The sequence below is a fragment of the Fukomys damarensis genome, unplaced genomic scaffold (genome assembly GCF_012274545.1).
Source record: "Fukomys damarensis isolate Sample0158 unplaced genomic scaffold, DMR_v1.0_HiC HiC_scaffold_19, whole genome shotgun sequence".
Classification (NCBI taxonomy): domain Eukaryota; kingdom Metazoa; phylum Chordata; class Mammalia; order Rodentia; family Bathyergidae; genus Fukomys; species Fukomys damarensis.
Window position 1 is genome coordinate 55,536,474 of NW_022900931.1, and position 20,207 is coordinate 55,556,680.

The 20,207-nt window shown below is 42.0% G+C and overlaps 1 protein-coding gene across 3 annotated transcripts; it reads right to left on the reverse strand.

Annotated features, from left to right (window-relative positions):
• Positions 1 to 5,870: 5,870 nt before the first annotated feature.
• On the reverse strand, positions 5,871 to 19,351 carry Pdcd2l (programmed cell death 2 like). Of its 3 annotated transcripts, none has more exons than XM_010631810.3 (7): positions 19,188 to 19,350; positions 18,904 to 19,070; positions 18,728 to 18,788; positions 16,658 to 17,025; positions 14,655 to 14,765; positions 8,410 to 8,558; positions 5,871 to 6,001 (listed from the first exon to the last, which is right to left on the reverse strand). In XM_010631810.3, exons 1-7 carry the CDS (start codon positions 19,293 to 19,295, stop codon positions 5,871 to 5,873), a joined length of 1,095 nt encoding a protein of 364 aa, XP_010630112.1. In that variant the 5' UTR covers positions 19,296 to 19,350. The 3 variants fall into 3 exon arrangements, with proteins under 3 accessions (XP_010630112.1, XP_019064188.1, XP_033621629.1); XM_019208643.2 differs by having other exon boundaries at positions 16,658 to 17,031; XM_033765738.1 differs by lacking the exons at positions 5,871 to 6,001; positions 8,410 to 8,558 and adding an exon at positions 11,219 to 11,282 and having other exon boundaries at positions 16,658 to 17,031; positions 19,188 to 19,351.
• Between the last annotated feature and the right edge of the window lie 856 nt (positions 19,352 to 20,207).

Genomic DNA, 20,207 nt, shown 5'->3' on the forward strand with positions numbered 1-20,207 from the left:
CTGCCTTGCTGGTAGCATTAGATTATATATTTACTGTCCAGTTTTTAAAATTTGTTTTGGGCTGGAGATTTAGTTCAGTGGTGCTGCTGCCTGCCTCTCAAGAGAAAGGTCCTGAGTTCAATCCCCGGTACCACCCCCCAAAATGTGTTTTCAGTACTGAGGATTGAATCTAGTACCTTCTCATTGCCTGAACTGCATCCCCAGCCCTATTTTAAAAATTTGAGACACGGTCTTGCTAAATTGCCCTGCTGGACCCAAACTCAATCCTCCTGCCTCAGCTTCCCAGAGTAAACCACAAAAGAACAGGGTTAGGGACCAGGGATTTAGCTCTGTGGTGCCTCGGCCTGCCTGGCAAGTTCAAAGTCCTGAGTTCAATCCCCCATACCAAAAAAAAAGGAACAGGATCAGGAGAACTTCTGGGTAGTTAAACACATAGTCACTCAAAGAAGGGAGGGAAGCATCACACACTTCTCCCATACCTTGTCCCATGCACTTCTTCACCTGTAACCTTTGTAAGACCCTTCTAATAAACCAAGAAGTGTGTTTCCCTCACTCCTGTGAGCCTTTCTTTTTTCTTTTTTTTGGGGGGGGTGGTGGCAGGGTCTCACTATGTAATTGAGACTGACCTGGAACTCACTAGGTAGCCCAGGCTGTTCCTGAACTCATAGCGATCCTCCTGCCTCAGCCTCCCAAGTGCTGGGATTACAGGCGTGCGCCACCATGCCCAGCTCACTCCTGTGAGCCTTTCAAATAAATTGACCTGACCTGAGGTTGTGAGAACCCCAATTTATAGCTGCTCGTTCAAAAGCAATATGTATATATTTTTCACCAACGCATTCCCGTACACCCCAGGTAAGAATTTGAAAGCACAACTTTTTCAAAGGGGATTTCAAAGGGCTGGGGATTTAGCTCAGTGGTGCCACCACCTGCCTCAAAAGTGCAAGGTCCCAAATTCGATTCCTAGCACCAAAAAAAAAAAAAAAAAAAAAAAATGCTAAAAGGGGGATTTAGTAATGATTAAAAATTTTTACAAATGTGGACAACTTTTATTTTTCACCTCCTTTTTGAGACAGGGTTTTACAGTGTTTCCCAGGACAGTTTCAAACAACTAGACTTAAGGGATTCTCCTTAGTAGCTGGTTTACAGGCCCATAACCTCATACACAAGGATAAATTTATTTATTTATTCATTTATTTGTACCAGGGATCAAATTCGGGTCCTTGTGCTTGTGAGGCAGGTGCTGGAACCACTAAGCTAAGTCAGTTTTTTTGCAATGCTGGGAATCAAACCTAGGGCTTACTGCATGCTAGGCAAGCACTCTACCACTGAGCCACATCACTGACCCTTGTGCACAGTTCCTGACTCATTCATTCAAATTCTAGTACTTTGTCCTGCACAGAGCTGGGAATGTAGCTCAATGGTGAAGCACTGCTTAGCACGCAGGCATACACATAGACACACGCATACAGAACTGAAAAAAAACTAATTTTGAAAAAGAAAAAGATTTAGTCATGAGAACAAAAATTAGGAAAAAATGACTAAAATTGCATAAAGTTTTGATGAATATTTTGCAGTGATTATGGGAAAATATTTTATTTTAAGAGTAGGAAAATTTATTTGGGAATAGGAATGGGGACCAGAAATGTAGAAAAATAGCATGCTAGGTCAGGAATTTAGCTCAGTGGTGCCACTGCCTGTCCTGCAAGCGCAGAGATCTGTAGTTCAATCCCCGGCATCAAAAAAAAAAAAAAAAAAAAAAAATTGTGAGAAAAAGAGACAAAGCTATTTATACATGTATGGATTCAACTTGATCTGACCGTAGCCACCTGAAGTTGTAACCACTGATTGGCCTTGAATAACCCTGGTCCCCCGACACAACCACCACCAAGGTTTCCCAGCATACTATAAACTAGACAGTAAAAGTGGTACATGGAGCTGTGAGATCCACTGGAATCTGGTGCTGTTAGTGCTAGGAATGTGCCTGACATCCTTGATGGCAGATGGCGATAAATCAGGTAAATTCCAGCTTGGATGAGTCACTATTGTCCTGGCCACTATATAATCTCTGTCCCTGTGACAGAGGATCAGGGGTCCACTAGTCTTCCTGCTACTCTTGATCACGTTTCTGGCAGTGAGTCCCCAGTCAATTGTACTAAATGAAAACCTGGATCTGCCTGCCTTTTGTGGCATCCTACGCCTACTTCTTTGACCCTGGGTTTTCCCAGACAATATGATTAAATTTTGTAAAAAAAAAAAAAAAAAAAAGACTACAATTATGTCAAAAGGCAGGAAGAGCTGGACATGTGACACTTACCTATAATCCCAGCACTTGGGAGGCTGAGGCAGGAGGACTGCTGTGAGTTCAAGGCCAGCCTGGCCACAGTGAATTCAAGACCACTCTGGACTACACAGTAAGACCTTGTCTCAAAAAAGGTAAAAAAACTAAAAAGGTAGGAAGGAAAAAATAATTGATATTTTTGTATATGGTAGCATGTGGTAGAATTGTGGATCATTTTTTAAAAATAATTTTTATTCTTTAAACTTCTTGTTCCCCAAATGCTCATGCTCTATTTTGTGAAGGTTGGAGACAGAATCTCACTATGTAATTCAGGCCTTGACTCACCAGCTAACCCAGGCTGGCCTCGAACTCAAAGCAATCCTCTCACCCACCCAAGTGCTGGGATTATAGGCTGGTACCACCACAGCTGGCTCATACTTTTTTTTCCTTTTTGGTACTGAGGATTGAACTCAGTACTTTGGGCTTGCAAGACAGGCATGGTGCCACTGAGCTAAATCCCCAAACCCAGCTCATATCTTTGATTTAAAGTTAACTTCAAAATAAAAAATAATAAGCTGGGAATGGTGGCACAGTCCTGTAATCGCAGCACCCTGAGAGGCTGAGGCAGAAAAGTTAAATTCAACCTCAGCCTGGGCAACTTCATGATTAGTGAGACTCTCAAAGTACAAAAATAAAGAGATAGGGATGTAGCTCACTGCAAAGGCTCTAGTTTTAATCCCCAGTTCCACAAAAACAAATAAACTAGAAATCCTTGTGGCTCAGGATATAGTTCAGTAGCAGAGTGTACATTTAACATTTGTAGGGCTGGGGATTTAGCTCAGTGGTTCTGCTGCCTGCCTCACAAGCGCAAGGTCCAGAGTTCAATCCTCAGTACCAAAAAAAAAATTTTTTTTTCATAAGGCCCTGGGTTGAATCCCCAGTGCTACAAAAAAATTACTAAAATAAAGTAGAAAAAAAGATTACAGAGAAAAATGACATTTGACTTCTGAGGTCTTTCTCAGCAGTTGCTCATTCACCAACCACAAGGCTGGTCTTTAAGGAATATTTATGCTGTGTTCCTAATGCCTGAAGGGCAAGAAGGGCGAGGGAGCCTGACTAGGGTTGGGGATACCTCTCCTTACCAATGGCTCACTTCTCCCAAAGACCCCATTGTACAATAACCCTAATAGATGGCCTCCTCAGGAGGCTGATCTTCCTTTTCTCAGGACACTCTGTACATAGGTGCCATCTTCTTTCTCTCAGGACACTATACATGGACGCCATCTTACCTCTGTCTCTCAGGACCCTCTATACATGGGTGCCATGTTCTCTCTCTCTGGACACTGTATATGGTTGCCATCTTTCCTCTCTCTCAGGACCTTCTGTACATGGGACCGTCTTCCCTCTTAAGACACTTTGTGTATAGGAGCCATCTCCTTTGGCTTCTCTTCTGCCTGCCCTGTCTTGCCTTTGGCATGGGCTGGGCTTGGTGCCTAATTCTGATAGATTTTGCTTTTCTTTGTGGGTGCTCTGGGTGTGTGTATGCATATGTATAAGTGTAAAATGCTTGCCCAGTTTAATAAGTTCTAACAGGACTCAAGTGCAGGAAATAAAAAGCTGAAAGTCCCACCTACACTACCAGCCTATCCTGTTCGTCAAGACCTTTGCTGTGCAGGTATCTTCCTAGACTTGGGTATTTTACAAGCAATATATAGAATTTTACTTTGTATGTGGAGGTGGTACCAGGGATTTAACCCAGGGCCTTTGCATATCCCCAGGCTTTAAATTTTTTTTTTTATTCTGAGACAGGGTTTCACTGAGTTGCTAAATTGCCCAGATTGGGCTTCAACTTGCAAAATCTCCTGCCTCAAACTTCCACAGCAAAGGGTTTATGCTGGACTTATTTTCTTAAACCTTGCTTTCTTCACAATGTTACATATTTATTTCTGTAAGAACATAGTACCCTGATAATCTGTATTCTATTTACCTGGGTAAGACCTATGCATAAGACAAATGCATATAATTAGATTCAAGAATATGTTTAATCAGCAAGGAATCTGTAGTCTAAAAATAAAAAACAAGTCCAGTAAGGTGTGCACACCTCTAATTCCAGCACTTGGAAGCTGAGGCAGTAGGATCGCAAGCTCAAACCCATACTCAGCAACTTAATGACTTAGTGACACTTAGTGAGACCCTGTCTCAAAAATTAAAAAAAAAAAAAAAAAGGGCGGGGGTTTTAGCTCAGTGGTTTTGGGGCCTCCCCCACAAGCCCAAGGACTTGAGTTCGATCCCTGGTATAAAAAAAAAAAAAAAAAGGGCGGGGGTTTTAGCTCAGTGGTTTTGGGGCCTCCCCCACAAGCCCAAGGACTTGAGTTCGATCCCTGGTATAAAAAAAAAAAAAAAAAGGGCGGGGGTTTTAGCTCAGTGGTTTTGGGGCCTCCCCCACAAGCCCAAGGACTTGAGTTCGATCCCTGGTACTAAAAAAAAAAAAAAAAATGTAGAAACATAAAAAATTAGAAATATATCTGTATTCACTTCTGATCCTTGAAAGGACACTCTTACGCCACAGTTCATCTTCTCATCAGATGGGTGGCCTCCTTGGCCCATTTAAATAAATCCAGAATGCTCTACCTGTAAATCTGAGCAATCACCTTCTGTTCCAGTTGGAATAACTGGTCTGACAGGCTGAAGCAGTCTGCCTACCACAGAAGTGCCATAGGGAAAGGCAGTCCCTTCACCAGCATGACAGAGAGAGAAAAAATCAAAAGTCTGCAGGGCTCTGCTCAGGTTCAGTTCTGCAAATCCAGGCCTCCAGGAGCCTCAGTCTGTACACATGCAGTTGCTTCTCTCAGGGGCCTTGGGGCCGGGGTTGGGGGCAGGGTCGGCTTCTTTTCTCAGAAGTTACACTGCATGGAAGCACACTGCCTCTTGCTATCTGGGACTCATGAACACAGGCAAATGGCACGCCTGCACATGGCTGGCAGAAGTGTTCTCATGTTGCTCTCAGGAGCAGCAGAAAGGAATGGCTGATAACACTGGAACTGAACACAGAAGACTACAAAGGTGGACAGCTGGATGGAGGGACAATGTCTGGAAAGCGGGGGCCCCTTCCTGTGATGCTACAAGACCAAGAAGGGGGACACAGGAGGCAGAGGGAGGATGGGCAGGGAATATGGGGCAAATCTAAGCAGCCAGTACCTCAGGTTTGGGCCTTGAGCAGCTGGAACAGGTTGACTGATTTGGTCTAGCAGCACACAGAGCTGGCAGCAAGGTACAGAGCCAGTAGGGTAAAGGAGCTTTCCAAGCTACCACTGTGCAGAAAGGCCACTGACCTGAAGGATACAGAAGCCCACGATCAAGACGTGCTAGCTTCAGGCCCAGCACAAGAATCAAAAAAGAAAGGGATACCTGAAAACAAAAATTCAAGCTAGGGTGTGACTCAGTGGAACAATGTTTGCCTACCATGAGCAAGGCCGAGTTCCATCCTCAGCATTAAACACACACACACACACATGAGGGTTAAAATGAAGCAAATACACACATACTTGTATAATAAAATTTGTTTTAATTTGTATAAATAAAAGGGAATGCTTTATTTAAATAATAACTCATCTGGATCTTCTTGTGTAATGCAATATTCTTCCAAGGGAGTCTGATGATTTTCTGGCCAGCAACTCTTCTCACATGTGTAAACTAGAATTGTTCCAAATTCCACCAAAAGATCTGAAAGATACAATAAATTCTGGATTTAGCAAAGAAAAATACAAGGTATACTCAAAATATGAACATTTATGCAATGGATAGAGCACAGAATTAGAGCAAGAGAACCTGGGTTCAAATCCCAGCTCTATAATCTTGAGCAATTTACTTTACCTCTCTGTGATAAAGACAGTATTACCAGCACACCTGCTATCCCAGCACTGAGAAAAGGTGGATGGAAGGGAGATTCCAAGTCCAAATTCTCCCTAAAAAACTTAGCAAAACCTTGGAGGTGCATGCCTGTAATACCAGCACTCTGGAAGGGTGCAGGAGGGGTACTGCAATTTGGAGCCCAGTCTGAGCAATTTACCAATTTAGCAAAACCCAGTCTCAATATCAATATAATCAATATAAAATGAAAATCAACATAAAAGGGCTGGGGACCTAGCTCAGTGTAAAGCCCCTAAGTTCAGTACCCAGTAACACACACATCCAGGCAAGGATCTGAAGCAAGAATTGAAGCACATGGGAGAGTGAAGAAAGAGACTTCAACAAAGAAGAGGTGGCAAGTGGTGCATTCCCCTTGAGCCCTGACTCACTGCATGGGAAGGGTAGTTGGAACTGCTGAACACAGTGACTACTGGTGACCCCAGAGGCCTCCATGGTGAGAATCACCAATGGAACAGAACAGTGAACACAGCGGGACTGCAGTGGCTTGTGTGTTATTTCCCCCAGGAAAGGGCGATTGGCTGGTAGCCATTTTAGAGAATGGCCAATTGAGTTCAGAACTCAGAGCAGCTGCTGGCTCCATCTAGTGGCTCTGAGTGTCAGGGTAACTGCCCTCAGGTATTTTGTCATGATAATGTGATGCCGGACCAATTTTCATGATAAAAATGTTAAAGAAGTCAAGTGTGGTGGCACACACTGGTGAAGGCAGAGGCAGGAGGATCACTGCAAGTTCAAGGCCAACTTGGGCTACATAGTGAGTTCAAAGCCAGACTGAACTACATAATGAGACCCTGCCTCAAAAAAACAACAAAATAAAAAAATTTTATTTATTTTTTGCGGGGGTACTGGGGATCAAACTCAGGACCTTGCGCTTGCGAGGCAGGCAGTGGAACCACTGAGCTAAATCTCCGGCCCAATAAATTTTTCTTTTAAATGTTAAGTTAAAAAAAAAAAAGAAAAGTGAAGACTATGTAATAATGATAATGTAAAATAACTGTAACAGAACCAGACATGGCGGCACACACCTATAATCCTAGCTCTTGGGAGGATGAGGCAGGAGGATCACAGTGAGTTCAAGGCCAGCCTGGGATACATAGTGAGACCCTGTCTCAAAAAACAAAACAAAACTGACATTGTTAGAAAGCAATTTATTTATTTATTTTTCACTTGTTTTTGAGATGAGATCTCATTTACATTACCTAGACCTAGGCTGGCTTCGAGACATCTTCTAGCCTCAATCATCCAAACTAGTGGGATGACAGGCACATACCACTATTCCAAGTTAAGTAATGTTTTTATTTGAACATTTTTTTCATCTTTTGAGACAGAGTCTTGCTCTGTAACTCAGGATAGCCTTGAACTCACTATGTAGTCCAGGCTGGCTGGCCTCAACTTGAAGCAATCCTCCTGCTTCAGCTTCGCAAATGCTGGGATTACAGGTATGCATCACTATGCCTGGCTTACGCAATTAAAAAAAAAAAAATGACAGGGCCGGGGATTTAGCTCAGCAGTTCAGTGGCCTGCCTTGCAAGCACAAGGACCCGAGTTCAAACCCCAGTACCAAAAAAAAAAAAAGACAGTATTTTTGTTATATAATAAATGTGATAAAAAAATAAAGGATAGGGCTGGGGATTTAGCTCAGTGGCTTCACCACCTGATTTGCAAGCGGAAGGGCCTGAGTTCAATCCCTGGTACCCCCCAAAATATATATATACGTAAAAGATAAGGGCTGGGGATGTAGCTTAGTGGCACAGTGTCTGCCTGGCAAGTGCAAGGTCCTGAGTTCAATCCCCAGTACCAAAAAAGAAAAAAAAAAATTAAGGATAAAAAATAGCTTTGTGGGGCCAGGGATGTAGCTCAGTGGCATCACGCCTGCCTGGCAAGTTCAAGGTCCTGAGTTCGATTTCCAGTACCAAAAAAAAAAAAGTTTCACTTTAAATCAACCTGTTTATTAGTGCTTGTGTTGGATTGCTGGGCTATAAATTTCTTAATTTTAATTTCCCAAATTTTCCGTAATATGGTATGGTCTTTTTATAATGAAACATTAGTCTTTCAATTTAATATAATTCCAAAATAATGCCAGAAATTAAAGTGTCATGTGACAGATCCATCACCTTGTATACAGGTCTTGTATTACCTTTCTTCATGGGTTAAATTTTCCTCCTTTGCATACCTTTGCATAAAATTAATAAAGGGCTTCTTACCTGAATTAGCACTTCTGAGCATGCTGACCAGTGCCGGCATAAGCTGAAACTCAAACGTCCTCTGGCCTCCACAGTAACTGCAGGCTGGAACCTCAGAGACTTCCAGGATGGGGCATGTCAGAAAGAGTGGCTCTCCACTCCACGAATACCTAGGATGAGGAAGACGAAGAACTGAAGCAAAGCCATATACATTTGAGACACATCCCACCAATGAGGCTTGTCCACTGCAAACTTACTTTCTTGTAGAATTACCAAGAGTAAAAAAACAAGAGAGCAAATCAAAGCCCCAAGAGGCAAAAAACTAGTACCAAGTCTGTAAACCACAGCAAGATACCTGCAGTCCTGTCAATGTTTAACTCAGTCTCAATTAATGCATTGAAGCCAATGTAGAACCAAATCAAACTAAAGCCATAGCAAAATGTAGACCCAACTCAAGTAAAGATTAAATGGACTGAGATCTCCACACTACTGGCTTTCAGAGGAGCATGGATTTTAGGGAGTAAAAATATACTCCAGGATCTACTGTTCTTCAACCCATAGTTTCTGGCAAATAACAAAAAAAACAAAGTTACTAGATATACAAAGGAGGAAAATTTAACCCATAAAGAAAGGTAATACAGGACCCACATACAAGATGACAGATCTGTTACACGACGCTTTATTTTGGTTTTTTAACACAGGGTCTCACTATGATTTCCACCATGCCCATATATAATAAGGATTATAAAGAATCAATAACAAATTGTAAAAAAATGTCATAGTGCCAGGCATGGCGATGCATGCTTGTAATACCAGCACTTGGGAGGCTGAGGCAGGATTGTCAAAAGTTCAAGGCCAGCCTGAACTGCACAGGGAGACCTTGTCTCAAAAAAACAAAAACAAGGCTGGGTATTTAGCTCAGTGGCACCATGCCTGCCTCGCAAGCACAAGGGCCTGAGTTTGATCCAGGGTACCACAAAAAAAAAAAAAAAAAAAAAAAAAAAAAAAAAAAATTAAGAAAAAAAAAAAAAAAAATTGTAGAAAAGGTGAAAAGGTATAAACAGATGAGAAATATGCCACAGAAATGGAAATTAAAAGGGATTGAAATAGAAATGTTAGAAATGAAAAATGCTGTATCAGAAATAAAGAAGTAAGATGGCATGGTGGCACACTCCTATAATCCTAGCTACTTGGGAGGCTGAGGCAGGAGGATCATGAGTTAAAGGTCAGCCTAAGCAACAAAGTCTGTCTCAAAGGCAACCAAAGAAAAAGAAATAACTTCATTCAAGAAAATTTAACATCATAATGGATACAACAATAAGGTGAATTTGAGAAACAGTAAATAGAAATTATTCAAAAAGGAACTAAAAGGAAAAAACCAAAAATAGAGCACTCAGGAGTTATGTTACAAACCAGGAGTGGTGGAGCATGCCTGTGATCCCAGCACTGTGGGAGGCTGAGGGAGGAGGATTGCAAACTCAAGTTCAACCTGGGCCTGTTAGACAGACCCTGGCTCAAATCAAAAGAAAAAAAGAACTCTGGTTTGGTTTTGTTTGAGACAAGGTCTTGCTGTGTAGTTCAGGCTGACCTTGAGCTTGCTGTGATTCTGCTTCAGCCTCCCAAATGCTGGGGTCACAAGCGTGTGCCACTGTGCCCAGCTAAGAAAAGAACTATGGTACAAGTGGGCAGTGTGTCATTTTATATCTAAAGCTGAAAGTAAAAGATTCAAAGTAAAAGCATGGGTGTGGGCTGGAGATGTGAGATCAGCACGAGAGTACTAGCCTAAAATGTGTGAGGCCTTGTGCTCCACCCTCAACACCATCACCACCACCACCAAAAAGTTAAAAAGGGTCTGCATAAACATCAATAATACAAAACTTAAACAATTGGCCATATTAAACATAAATTAAACAAATGCGGCCACATTAATATCAGGCAAAATACACTCGAAGGAAGGGGTATCAGCAGAAATAAATTAAATGTGTCATAACAGGATGAACTCATTAGAAAAATGTAACAATTCCAAATATGCAACAAAATATCTTACAGTAGCATCAAGATTCAGGAGGCAAATTGACAGAACTAAAAATAGAAAAATCTATATCCACAGATACAGGAGTTTCTTGTTTTGGTGGTGTTTGGGATTGTATCTAGGGTCTTGTGCATGAGGATTAGAGGATTTTAATATTCCTCTCTATGTAATTGGTAAACAAGACAAAAACTAATCAGTAATATAAATCCTGGTGTTTCAACAAGTAAATATTCAACTCTGCACCTGCCTGGCGAGCACAAGGTCCTCAGTTCAATTCCAGGTACTGGGGGGGGGAACGTGACCCACTTATTTCACATATTAAAATTCACTAAAGGCCAGGTGTGGTAGCACACATCTGTAATTCCAGTACTCCGGAGGCTGAAGCAGGAGGATTGCTGCGAATTCGAGACCAGCCTGCGCTACACAGTGAGTTCCAGGTCAACATCAACTACGTAGTGAGACCCTGTCTCAAAAAACAACCAAACAAAAAAATTCACTCAAAATGGATCACAGACAGGGCCAGGGATTTAGCTCACTGGTTCCACCACCTGCCTTGCAAGCGCAAGCATGGGAATTCAATTCCTGGTACCTGTTCCCCACAAAATGGATCATAGAATTAAATATTTAAGTCCTAACACTAAAAACAAGATCTCAAAACAACACAAGAAAAATTCTGTTACCTTGGGCTAGGTAGGCAGATTTCACAGGAAGAAAAGGTATGAACCACCAGGCTGGGGTACAGCTTAGCAGTAGCGTGCATGACAATAACCATAAAAAAACCCCAGAACTTGGCTAGGGTTATGTAGCTCAGTGCTAGGATGCTTGTCTAGTGTACCTGAGGTCCTGTGTTCCACCCGCAGCTCTACAAAAAATAAAACCCCTCAAAATTGTTAATTTGGGCATAATCAAAATTTAAAACTTTCCTTCAAAAGTCAGTGTTACTAAGACACACACACAAAAAACTACAGACAAGGAGAAAATATATGAAGTGCATATACCTGAGAAAGGATTTGCATCCCAAACATATGAAAAATTCCTACAACTCATATAAAACAACCCAATAAAAATATGTCAGAGATCTGGGGCTGGGGATTTAGCTCAGTGGTTCTGGTACCTGCTTCACAAGCACAAGGGCTGAAGTTCAATCCCCAGTACCAAAAAAAAAAGTCAGAGATTTGAACTTATTCTTTACTAAAGACTACATACAAGGATTAACAAAAAAATACAGTGCATGTTTAAATTTTTAAAAATGTATTATAGGAAAAGATACATTGGCATTAATCTCCCTCAAAATACTCCCTTTACTCGGAACATACTTATCCCACTTTTCTTTTGGGGGGTTTTGTTTGTTTTGAGATGGGGTCTCACTATGTAATTCAGGCTGACCTTGAGTTCATCTGTAGCCCACCCTGACCATGGACATGTGGAGATCCTCCTGTCTCAGCCGCCAGATGCTGGGATTACAGATATGCACCACTATGTCCAGCTGATTCTTGACACTTTTGGAAGCAGTTCTAGAAGTCCTCTTTGGTAAGTGTCTTGACAAGGTACAAAAAAAAAAATAGTGAGGAGACTGGGGATTTAGCTCAGTGGTTGCACCACCTGCCTTGCAAGTGTAACGTCTCAAGTTCAATCCCTGGTACAAAAAAAAAAAAAAAAAAAAAAAAAAAAAAAAAAAAAACAGTGAGGGCCTGGATTTAGCTCAGTGGTACCGCCACAAATGCAAGGTCCTAAATTCAATCCCCCCGTACCAAAAACAAAAAAACCCCAACAACAGTGAATACTGGTGCTGAGTTCCATCCAACCAAAAGGTGGAGTTGTAAAAACATTACAACGTGTTCTCATCCACCTTATTCACCAGATTTGCAACATACAACTTCTGATTCTTCTCTAAAGTCAAAATGACCATGAGAAGTAAAAGTTCTGAATTGATTTGGGCCATCATGGTAGCCACAACAGCACAACTAAAGATGTAAAAAGGACTTCCAGAACTACTTCACAGTGGCAAGAATGATAAAGTGTTCAAAGTAAAAGGGGGGTAGTATGCAGGGGGTGGATAATGAAAATGTGTCTTTTACTGTAATAAAATTTTAAAATTTCAGAAATTTAGCTCAGTTGTGCCACTCCCTGCCTCGCAAGTGCAAGGTCCTGAGTTAGATCCCCCCCAAAATTTTAAATTTAAACACTGTATTTTTCAATTAAACCTTGTACAAAGGTGAAAAAGTACTGGAAAAATGCTCAACATCTTTTAGTCTTTGGAGAAATGCAAGTTAAAACCACAATCAAATACTACTATATAATTTCTAGAATGACTGACATTAAAAACTTTTTTTTTTTTTTTTTTTGGGGTACTGGAGATCAAACTCAGGACCTTCTGTTTGTAAGTCAGGCACAATGCCACTGAGCTAAATCCCTGGCATTGACATTAAAAACTAAATAGAAGTCTGGGAATAAAGCTCAGTGGTTTTGCTGCCTGCCTCACAAGCACAAGGGCCCGAGTTCGATCCCCGGTACAAGAAAAAAAGAAAAAAAGAAGTTGGGTGCAGTGGCCCACACTTGTAATCCGAGCATGCTGGGAGTCTGAAGCAGGACAGCAGGAGGATCACAAGTTTGAGCCCAGCCTGGGCAACTTAGCAAGACTCTGTCTCAACAAACAAACAAACCCACTGAATATAATGAGTACTGGCAAAGATGTTCTAGAACTAGAACTTTTATACACTTCTTGTGGAGAACATAATTTAAACACCCTGTAAAACACTTTGGTTATTCCTTAAAAAATATAGATATATAGACATATAGATATATATAGATACATATATAGATATAATACATGCTACAACTATTCTAATCTCAGTTACTTAATAGAAATAAAAGGTTATGTTCTCAGTGTACTGAAAAGACCCGGTACTCCAAGATACAGTACAGTTAAAAATGCAGGACACAGAGTATGTAATAGAATGCTTCCTTTTGTGTAAGAAAAAGATCTGGGGGGCTAGGGATTTAGCTCAGTGGTTCTGCTGCCTGCCTCATAAGTACAAGGTCCCAAGTTCGATCCCTGGTACCAAAAAAAAGAAAAAGCTGGGGGGAGGAGGTAATATACAATCATATGGTTTGCATGTGTATAAAGAAACTCTAGAAAAACACATGACAAACGAACAATAGTGTACCTAAGCAGACCAGGAATGGTTTGAAAGGAATTACTTCATTACTTATACATTTATGCTTATATATATGGTTTAACTTTTTTTCTATTTGGGGGGAGAGCGGGGGGAGACACTGCATCTCACTTCATTTTCTGGGTTGGTCTTGGGCATAAAAGCTTAAGAGATTTGCCTTGTCTTAACCTCCATAGATGGGAAGACAGGCATTTACCATCACACCTGGCTATTTTCACAGCTTTCAGCATTATGAATGTTTTTTCTATTGAAATTTTAAGTTTTAAAAAAAGGTCTAGGGTCAGGGATTTAGCTCAGCGGTTCCAGTTGCCTGCCTTGTAAGTGCAAAGTCTCTAGTTCAATCCCTGGTACAAAAACAAAACAAAACAAAAGGTCAAAAAAATACTTTGCAGAATTTTTAATGTTACTCCTTAATACTAGTAAATGCTTATTGAATAAGAGACAAGATATAAATACTTTATAATCCCAGTTATGGTGTTTTTTGTTTATTTTGTTTTAGGTCTGAGTATTGAGTCCAGGGCCTTCTCACTCAACTTCATCTCTAGCCCTTTACTATTTTGAGACAGGATCTTGCTAAGTCCTTAAATTGCCCCACCTCAGCTCCAACTTGTGATCCTCTTGCCTCAGCCTCCCAGAGTGCTGGGATCACAGATGTAGGCTACCATGGCTGGCTTCCATTATGCTTTTAAAAATACACACATACATGTACCTATGTGCACAAAAAATAAAGTGAAAGTAGGGGGCCGGGCAAATGAGAGGTCCAGAGTTTGATCCCCAATACCAGGAAAAAAAAAGTTATGGTAATATTCTAAAAATCTAAGCATTCTCTCCTGGTTTGGGGAACACTGGGATCTTGGTTTTGTCATTATAATTTTCTTAAGATTTTTTTTGTTGCTGCTGAGCCAAGGTATGGCTATGTAGTTCAGGCTGCCTTGAACTCTTGGCAATCCTCCTGCCTCAACCTCTCAAGGGCTAGGATTACAGGTGTGCAACACCACACCCAGCTCCAACACAAATTATTCTTATAATAATAGTGAAAGAAAATGTTCCCCTTTTACCTTAAAATCTGCTCCTGACAAACAGCAATTCTTTTCATGAATTTGTAAAACATTTGATTTCCATTTTTAATTTTGGCCTTCTCGTATTTTTCATCACCATCTCTAGAAAAACTAAAAAAACAGAAATAACTTTTGAGTGTGAATATCCAGAGAATTACATTATTTAGAAGGTAAAATAAAATAATTTTCTTTTCTTTTTCTTTTTCTTTTTTGGCACTGGGAATCAAACTCAGGGCCTTGAGTACAGGTAGGCACTGTACAGCTGAGCTATACTCTGGCCCTATAAAATAATCATCTTTTAAAAGTAACTTTAAGGAGCCAGGGATTTAGCTCAGTGGTGCTGTGCCTGCCTTCCAAGAGCAAGGTCCTGAGTTAAAATCCCCAGTATTGATAAATAAATTAATTAATTAATATTTCAAAATTTAAAGCCAGGCACCATGGTGCACAACTGTAATCTCAGATCAGAGGCAGCAGGATCACTTTGAGTTCCAGGCCAGCTTGGGCTACACAATTCATTCAAGGGCAGCTGTAAGCCAAACACTGGTGATACATGTCTGTAATCCAAGCACTTGGGAGGCTGAGGCAGGAAGATTGGTAAGTGTTGAGGTCAAACTGGGGCTACACAGTGACTTCAAAGTCAGCTTGAACTACATAGTGAAACACTGCGTCAAAAACAAGGGATGGGACTTAGCTCAGTGGTACTGTGCCTGCCTGGCAAGTGCAAAGTCCTGAGTTCAAGTCCCAATTTTTTTTTTGGGGGGGGACAACAACAAAAAAGTCATTATGTCCATTGACGCTTTCCATCAGATTGTTTTCAAACATTAATATGTATCAGGAAGTCCTTTTTAACATTATCCTGAAAAGGACTACAGGTGAGATAGCTCTGATAAGGAAACCAGGTCATCTCTCCAAATATCCTGTTTTAATTCTATCACTGTAATAGCAAAAGTGAACATTGTTACATTTTAGTACTTTGGTTTGGTTTATAAAGCCTTTCAAGATCTTCTCACCTGGTTCCCAAAATTGTTAAAATGGAGAAGAGAGGTATCATCCCTACAATTTTACAGATGAGAACTAAGGATGAGGAAGGGCCTTGAAGGTCTTGAGGTAGCTGTGGAGGTTCAGCCAAGACTCAATAAATAAACAGCACCTTTCTTTCTTTTTTTTTTTTTTGTTTTGAGACAGGGTCTCACTATGTAGTTGAGACTAATCTGGAATGAATGAACTATGTAGCCCAGGCTGGTCTCGAACTCACAGCAATCCTCCTGCCTCAGCCTCCTGAGTGCTGGGATTATAGGCATGCACCACCATGCCTGGCAAACAGCACTTTTCTAATTCACCTGTCTCTGTTATAAAGACATTTAAAAATAGAGCCAGGAGTGGTGGCACAGGCATGTAATCCCAGCTACTCAGGAGGCTGAGGCAGGAAGACTGCAAATTCCAGGCCAGCCTGGGCAACTTAGTAAGACCCTTTCTTAAAATAAAAAAATAAAAAAGGACTGCAGATGTAGCTCAGTGTGAAGATCCTAGGTTCAATCCTCAGTACCAAAATCAATCAATCAATCAATCAATCAATCAAACCATTCAAGGTAGGCTGGGAATGTAGTTTAGCACTCTCTGGGTTTAATCTCTGGTAAAACAAAGGGAAAAAAAAAATGCCATGTGAAACAGCAAAGGGAATGGGGATGTAGCTCAGTGGCAGAGTGCCTGACTAATATATATAAGGCTCTTGGTTTAATACCCAGCAATGAAAATAAGAAAAAGGAATGTTAAAGATATAGTGAATGCATCTTCTGAAAATACTTGGCATCTTTAACTTCTTGTTTATCTCAGTTCTTCTGGAGGGCATTTATGCACAGTCAAGTGTTTTAAAGTTTCCTGAGGCTGGCTGACAAGGACTGTGTTTGTCTCCTTTTCTTACCCAAGAGGAGTGAAGCAGGAATTCTGGATACCTACTGTGGGGGCTTCCTGACCAAGCCACTGCTCAGCACACATGTTCTCACCTCTGGGAAAGCAACTGCTCCATATCAACTCCTTCTCTTTGTTGGTAGTCCCTCAGAAGGCTGTCGGCATGCTCTAGACTAGCAAAGTCTCTGTAGTCACCCTCATCTACGACACAGATATAGTAGGGCAGGAACTGCGGCGTCACAGAAGAAATGGCCACACCTTCCCCTGGAGGTGCAGGATGAGCAGCCGGCAGGAGAGTGTCCTGAAGATGGAGGTCATGGAGCTGGGCAGTGCAGTCTACATCTTTGGCACTGTTAGAATCATTTCCAAGACCCAATGTAAGCTGTGGTGGAGGCACCTCCTCAATGTCACTTCCCCAGTCATCTGCACCGTCGCACCAGTTCTCAGTAGCAAGGTCATTTTCCTGTTTCTCGAAGAATATTCAACGCATTAGGTCTAAGCACATTTAGGTGATTTCATCTATTCCTCTGGATTTAGTCACCCGTCCCTTCACCTTCCTGAGGGAGCCTTCACACAGCCCTTCCCTCTAGCACACTCCAATTCAACTTCCTGGACTCCTATCTACTGAAAAGCATGCCAGAAGTGACTTGAATCCTCCTCTTTTCAGGAACAGAGTGGCAGGTTTAACACATGGTTTCTTCAACCATGGGATTCAAAATCTTCTGTGCTTCATGTATGCCACAGACTGAAAGGGCGATAGCCAACCTGACTCCATTTGTGTATCTGACCCCATTTGTGTAAAGTCCAGTGATTCCAGATGGTCACCTTCCCTTTCTCCCAAGGGAGTCTCCTCTATTAATGCATAACAGAACACTGCATCCTATGTGCCTGCAACTATGTTATCTTTACTACCTTGTAAACCTATGTGACACTTTGTTTTAATTAACATGTGTGAAACTGCTCCTGAGCCCCACTTACTTAGAAAAGTACTGCACCTGTGAAATTCAGCTTCTGTACTTTCTCTCCGTCTCTTAGCCCTCCTCAAATAGAAGAGCCCTTAAAAGGACCCTGCAAACTGCTTTTCCTCTGCCTCCCAGAGTTTGTGGAGGCCTGAGCCCACTCTGGAATACTGGCTATTAATAATAAGGGATTCCATTTAATTCAGAGTGTGGCGCATCTCTATACTTCCAGCTTGCCTGGCCCTACAACAAAAGAAAAATATTTTCCAGACTTCCTGACAACTAGGGTTTCAGATCAGAAAATGTGTAATCAGGGCCATTAGAAACAACCCTCAGACAGAATGAAGTGGAAAGAAATGCCATGAAGCAGAATCAAGGCAGTAGACCAAGGCTAAAGAAACAAAAGTTCTGTGACAAGAGCAGCTTCCAGTTCACAAGACTACACTTAAGCTTCCTAAATGCACAAGATGTAGCGTGATGTGATGGGTCAGTTCTGAGATGTTGTCCAGGAGGTCATTCCTGAAATAGCCTCCTTCAGACTGTTTAAGCAGTTAATAAAGATTTCAATCCTCGTGTTACATCTCTGAGATGAAAAGAGTCGGTGTTTCCCTACTACCTGCAATTGAACCTTGAATCCTTGTTTTTCCTTGTATTGATAGTATTACACCTGGAACATATAAATACTCAGTATGTAAATAAAGAGACCTCGACAGGCAAAGACAGGCTGAATTTTGTTGTGCAGTACCAACCTGCCTGACTTTTCAATTTAAGACACTTGGATTTCACCTTGCTAAATGTGTTTGTTATAGATGTACATATGTTCATATCACATTAACTATATGTACTATATATGAATTATACCCATGTACAAACCCGGGTATTTTCCCAACAGAAAAAAATCAGTAAACTATGTGTCACAAGACCTTCAGTTTAAATTAAAACAACTCACAAAATCTTTTATGGTCTTGAAAAAGAAAAGCCCATTCCCATTTTACTTCAAAGACTAAGGATTACAGCCAGGCGCGGTGGCGCACACCTGTGATCTCAGCACTCGCAGCATTCCGGAGGCTGAGGCACACTACGTATAGAGAGACCCTATCTCAAAAACAAAACAGAACTCACGGCTTAAAAGTTTGTCTTAAACGACATTCTGAAAAATATTCTCGACTGCATTGCAGCAACACATGACGTGGCAAACCAGTTTACCTGAGCGTCCTGGGTCTCTTTTTCTCGCACCTCCAGGCACTGGGAGCGGAACACCTTCCAGCTTCAGGGCACAGACACACGAGCGTGAGCGCTTCACCCCGCCCGTCCCAGCCCGGCGCGGCTCCCCAGACACCGCCCTCTCCCAGTGACGGCTCCCCGGCGTGTCTCCCGCCTACCTGCGCGCCCCGTGGTCGCCGCACTTAGGACTGGCGCAAGCAAACACGTGCAGTTGCCGATGAAAGGGGGAACCTTCCAGGGGGCAGTACACCTGCACGACCAAGACGAGCGGCTGCCTGCAGCGTTCACACTCCGGCCTCGGCACTGCTACGGCGGGCAGGACATCCTGAGAAGGGGATGTGAAACGCTTCAGATCCCGACTCTATACCCGGACCGCGCCCACTTCCTCACAGCGTGCCCTTCACCGGCACCCGCCGACCCTGGCTCCGGCGTCCGTCCTTACTGGAACGCCGCCCAACTTGCTCGTAGTCCAGGAGCTCGACCCTGTGGAGCTGCCTTGCACTGCCACGTCTCGAAGCCCTAACAGCACTGGCTTCCGAGAAGCCGCCATGACGACTGGGCGAGCACGTGAAAAGAAAAACTACGGCAGCCGAAAGGTGGCACCTCTCCGCGCAAGCGCGTTTTCTACATCACGGAGATGGCCCCGCCCCCGGTTAACATCTACAGGGAATACTGAGGTGTACATTTACTTTACTGTAAAGCGCGTGGACTTGGTTTCTCGAATGTACAAACAGCTGATGTCACGGGCTCGAGATCTAAGAGCCCCTAACACATCATCTGCTATAAAATTAGCCTTGCCAGCAAACAAAAATTGTAGGCGAGATAATGGTTATCTACAGATAACAAAAGGAAAACAAAAAATTTGAGAGATAAACTGGGTGTAGCGGTGCATTCCTGTAATCCTAGCACTCAGGAGGCTGACGCAGAAAGATCAACACGAGTTCGAGGCCGGCCTAGGCTACATAGCCAGACTCTGTTTCAAAACAAAAAAGGGATATACACTGAAATGCATATAATAAAATGATGTGTCTGGGTTTGCTATACCAAAAAGGGGTATTGTCAATGCAATAAAATTGGGCATGTTAGCATAATTGCTAACATTTAGTGCCAGACATGGAAGGAGGTTTATTATACTATTCAACTTTTATGTTGGGAATTTCCCATAATACAGTCTTCAAATGCCTGTGATATAGCATGAATGAATTTGAAAAGCATTATGCTAAGGGGAAGAAGCCAAACAAAAAAGGCTGTGTTCTGGGAAGAGCAAAATTTAAGTGAAAGAAAACAGATCAATGGTTCCCAAGATTTAGGGGGTCAGGTTTGATCACAAAGGGGTGCCATGAAATTTTTTTTTTTTTGGTACCAGGGACCGAACTCGGGTCCTTGCGCTTGCGAGGCAGTCACCAGAATCACTGAGCTAAATTCCTGACCCAGGGTGCCATGAACTTTGAGGTGAGGAAAA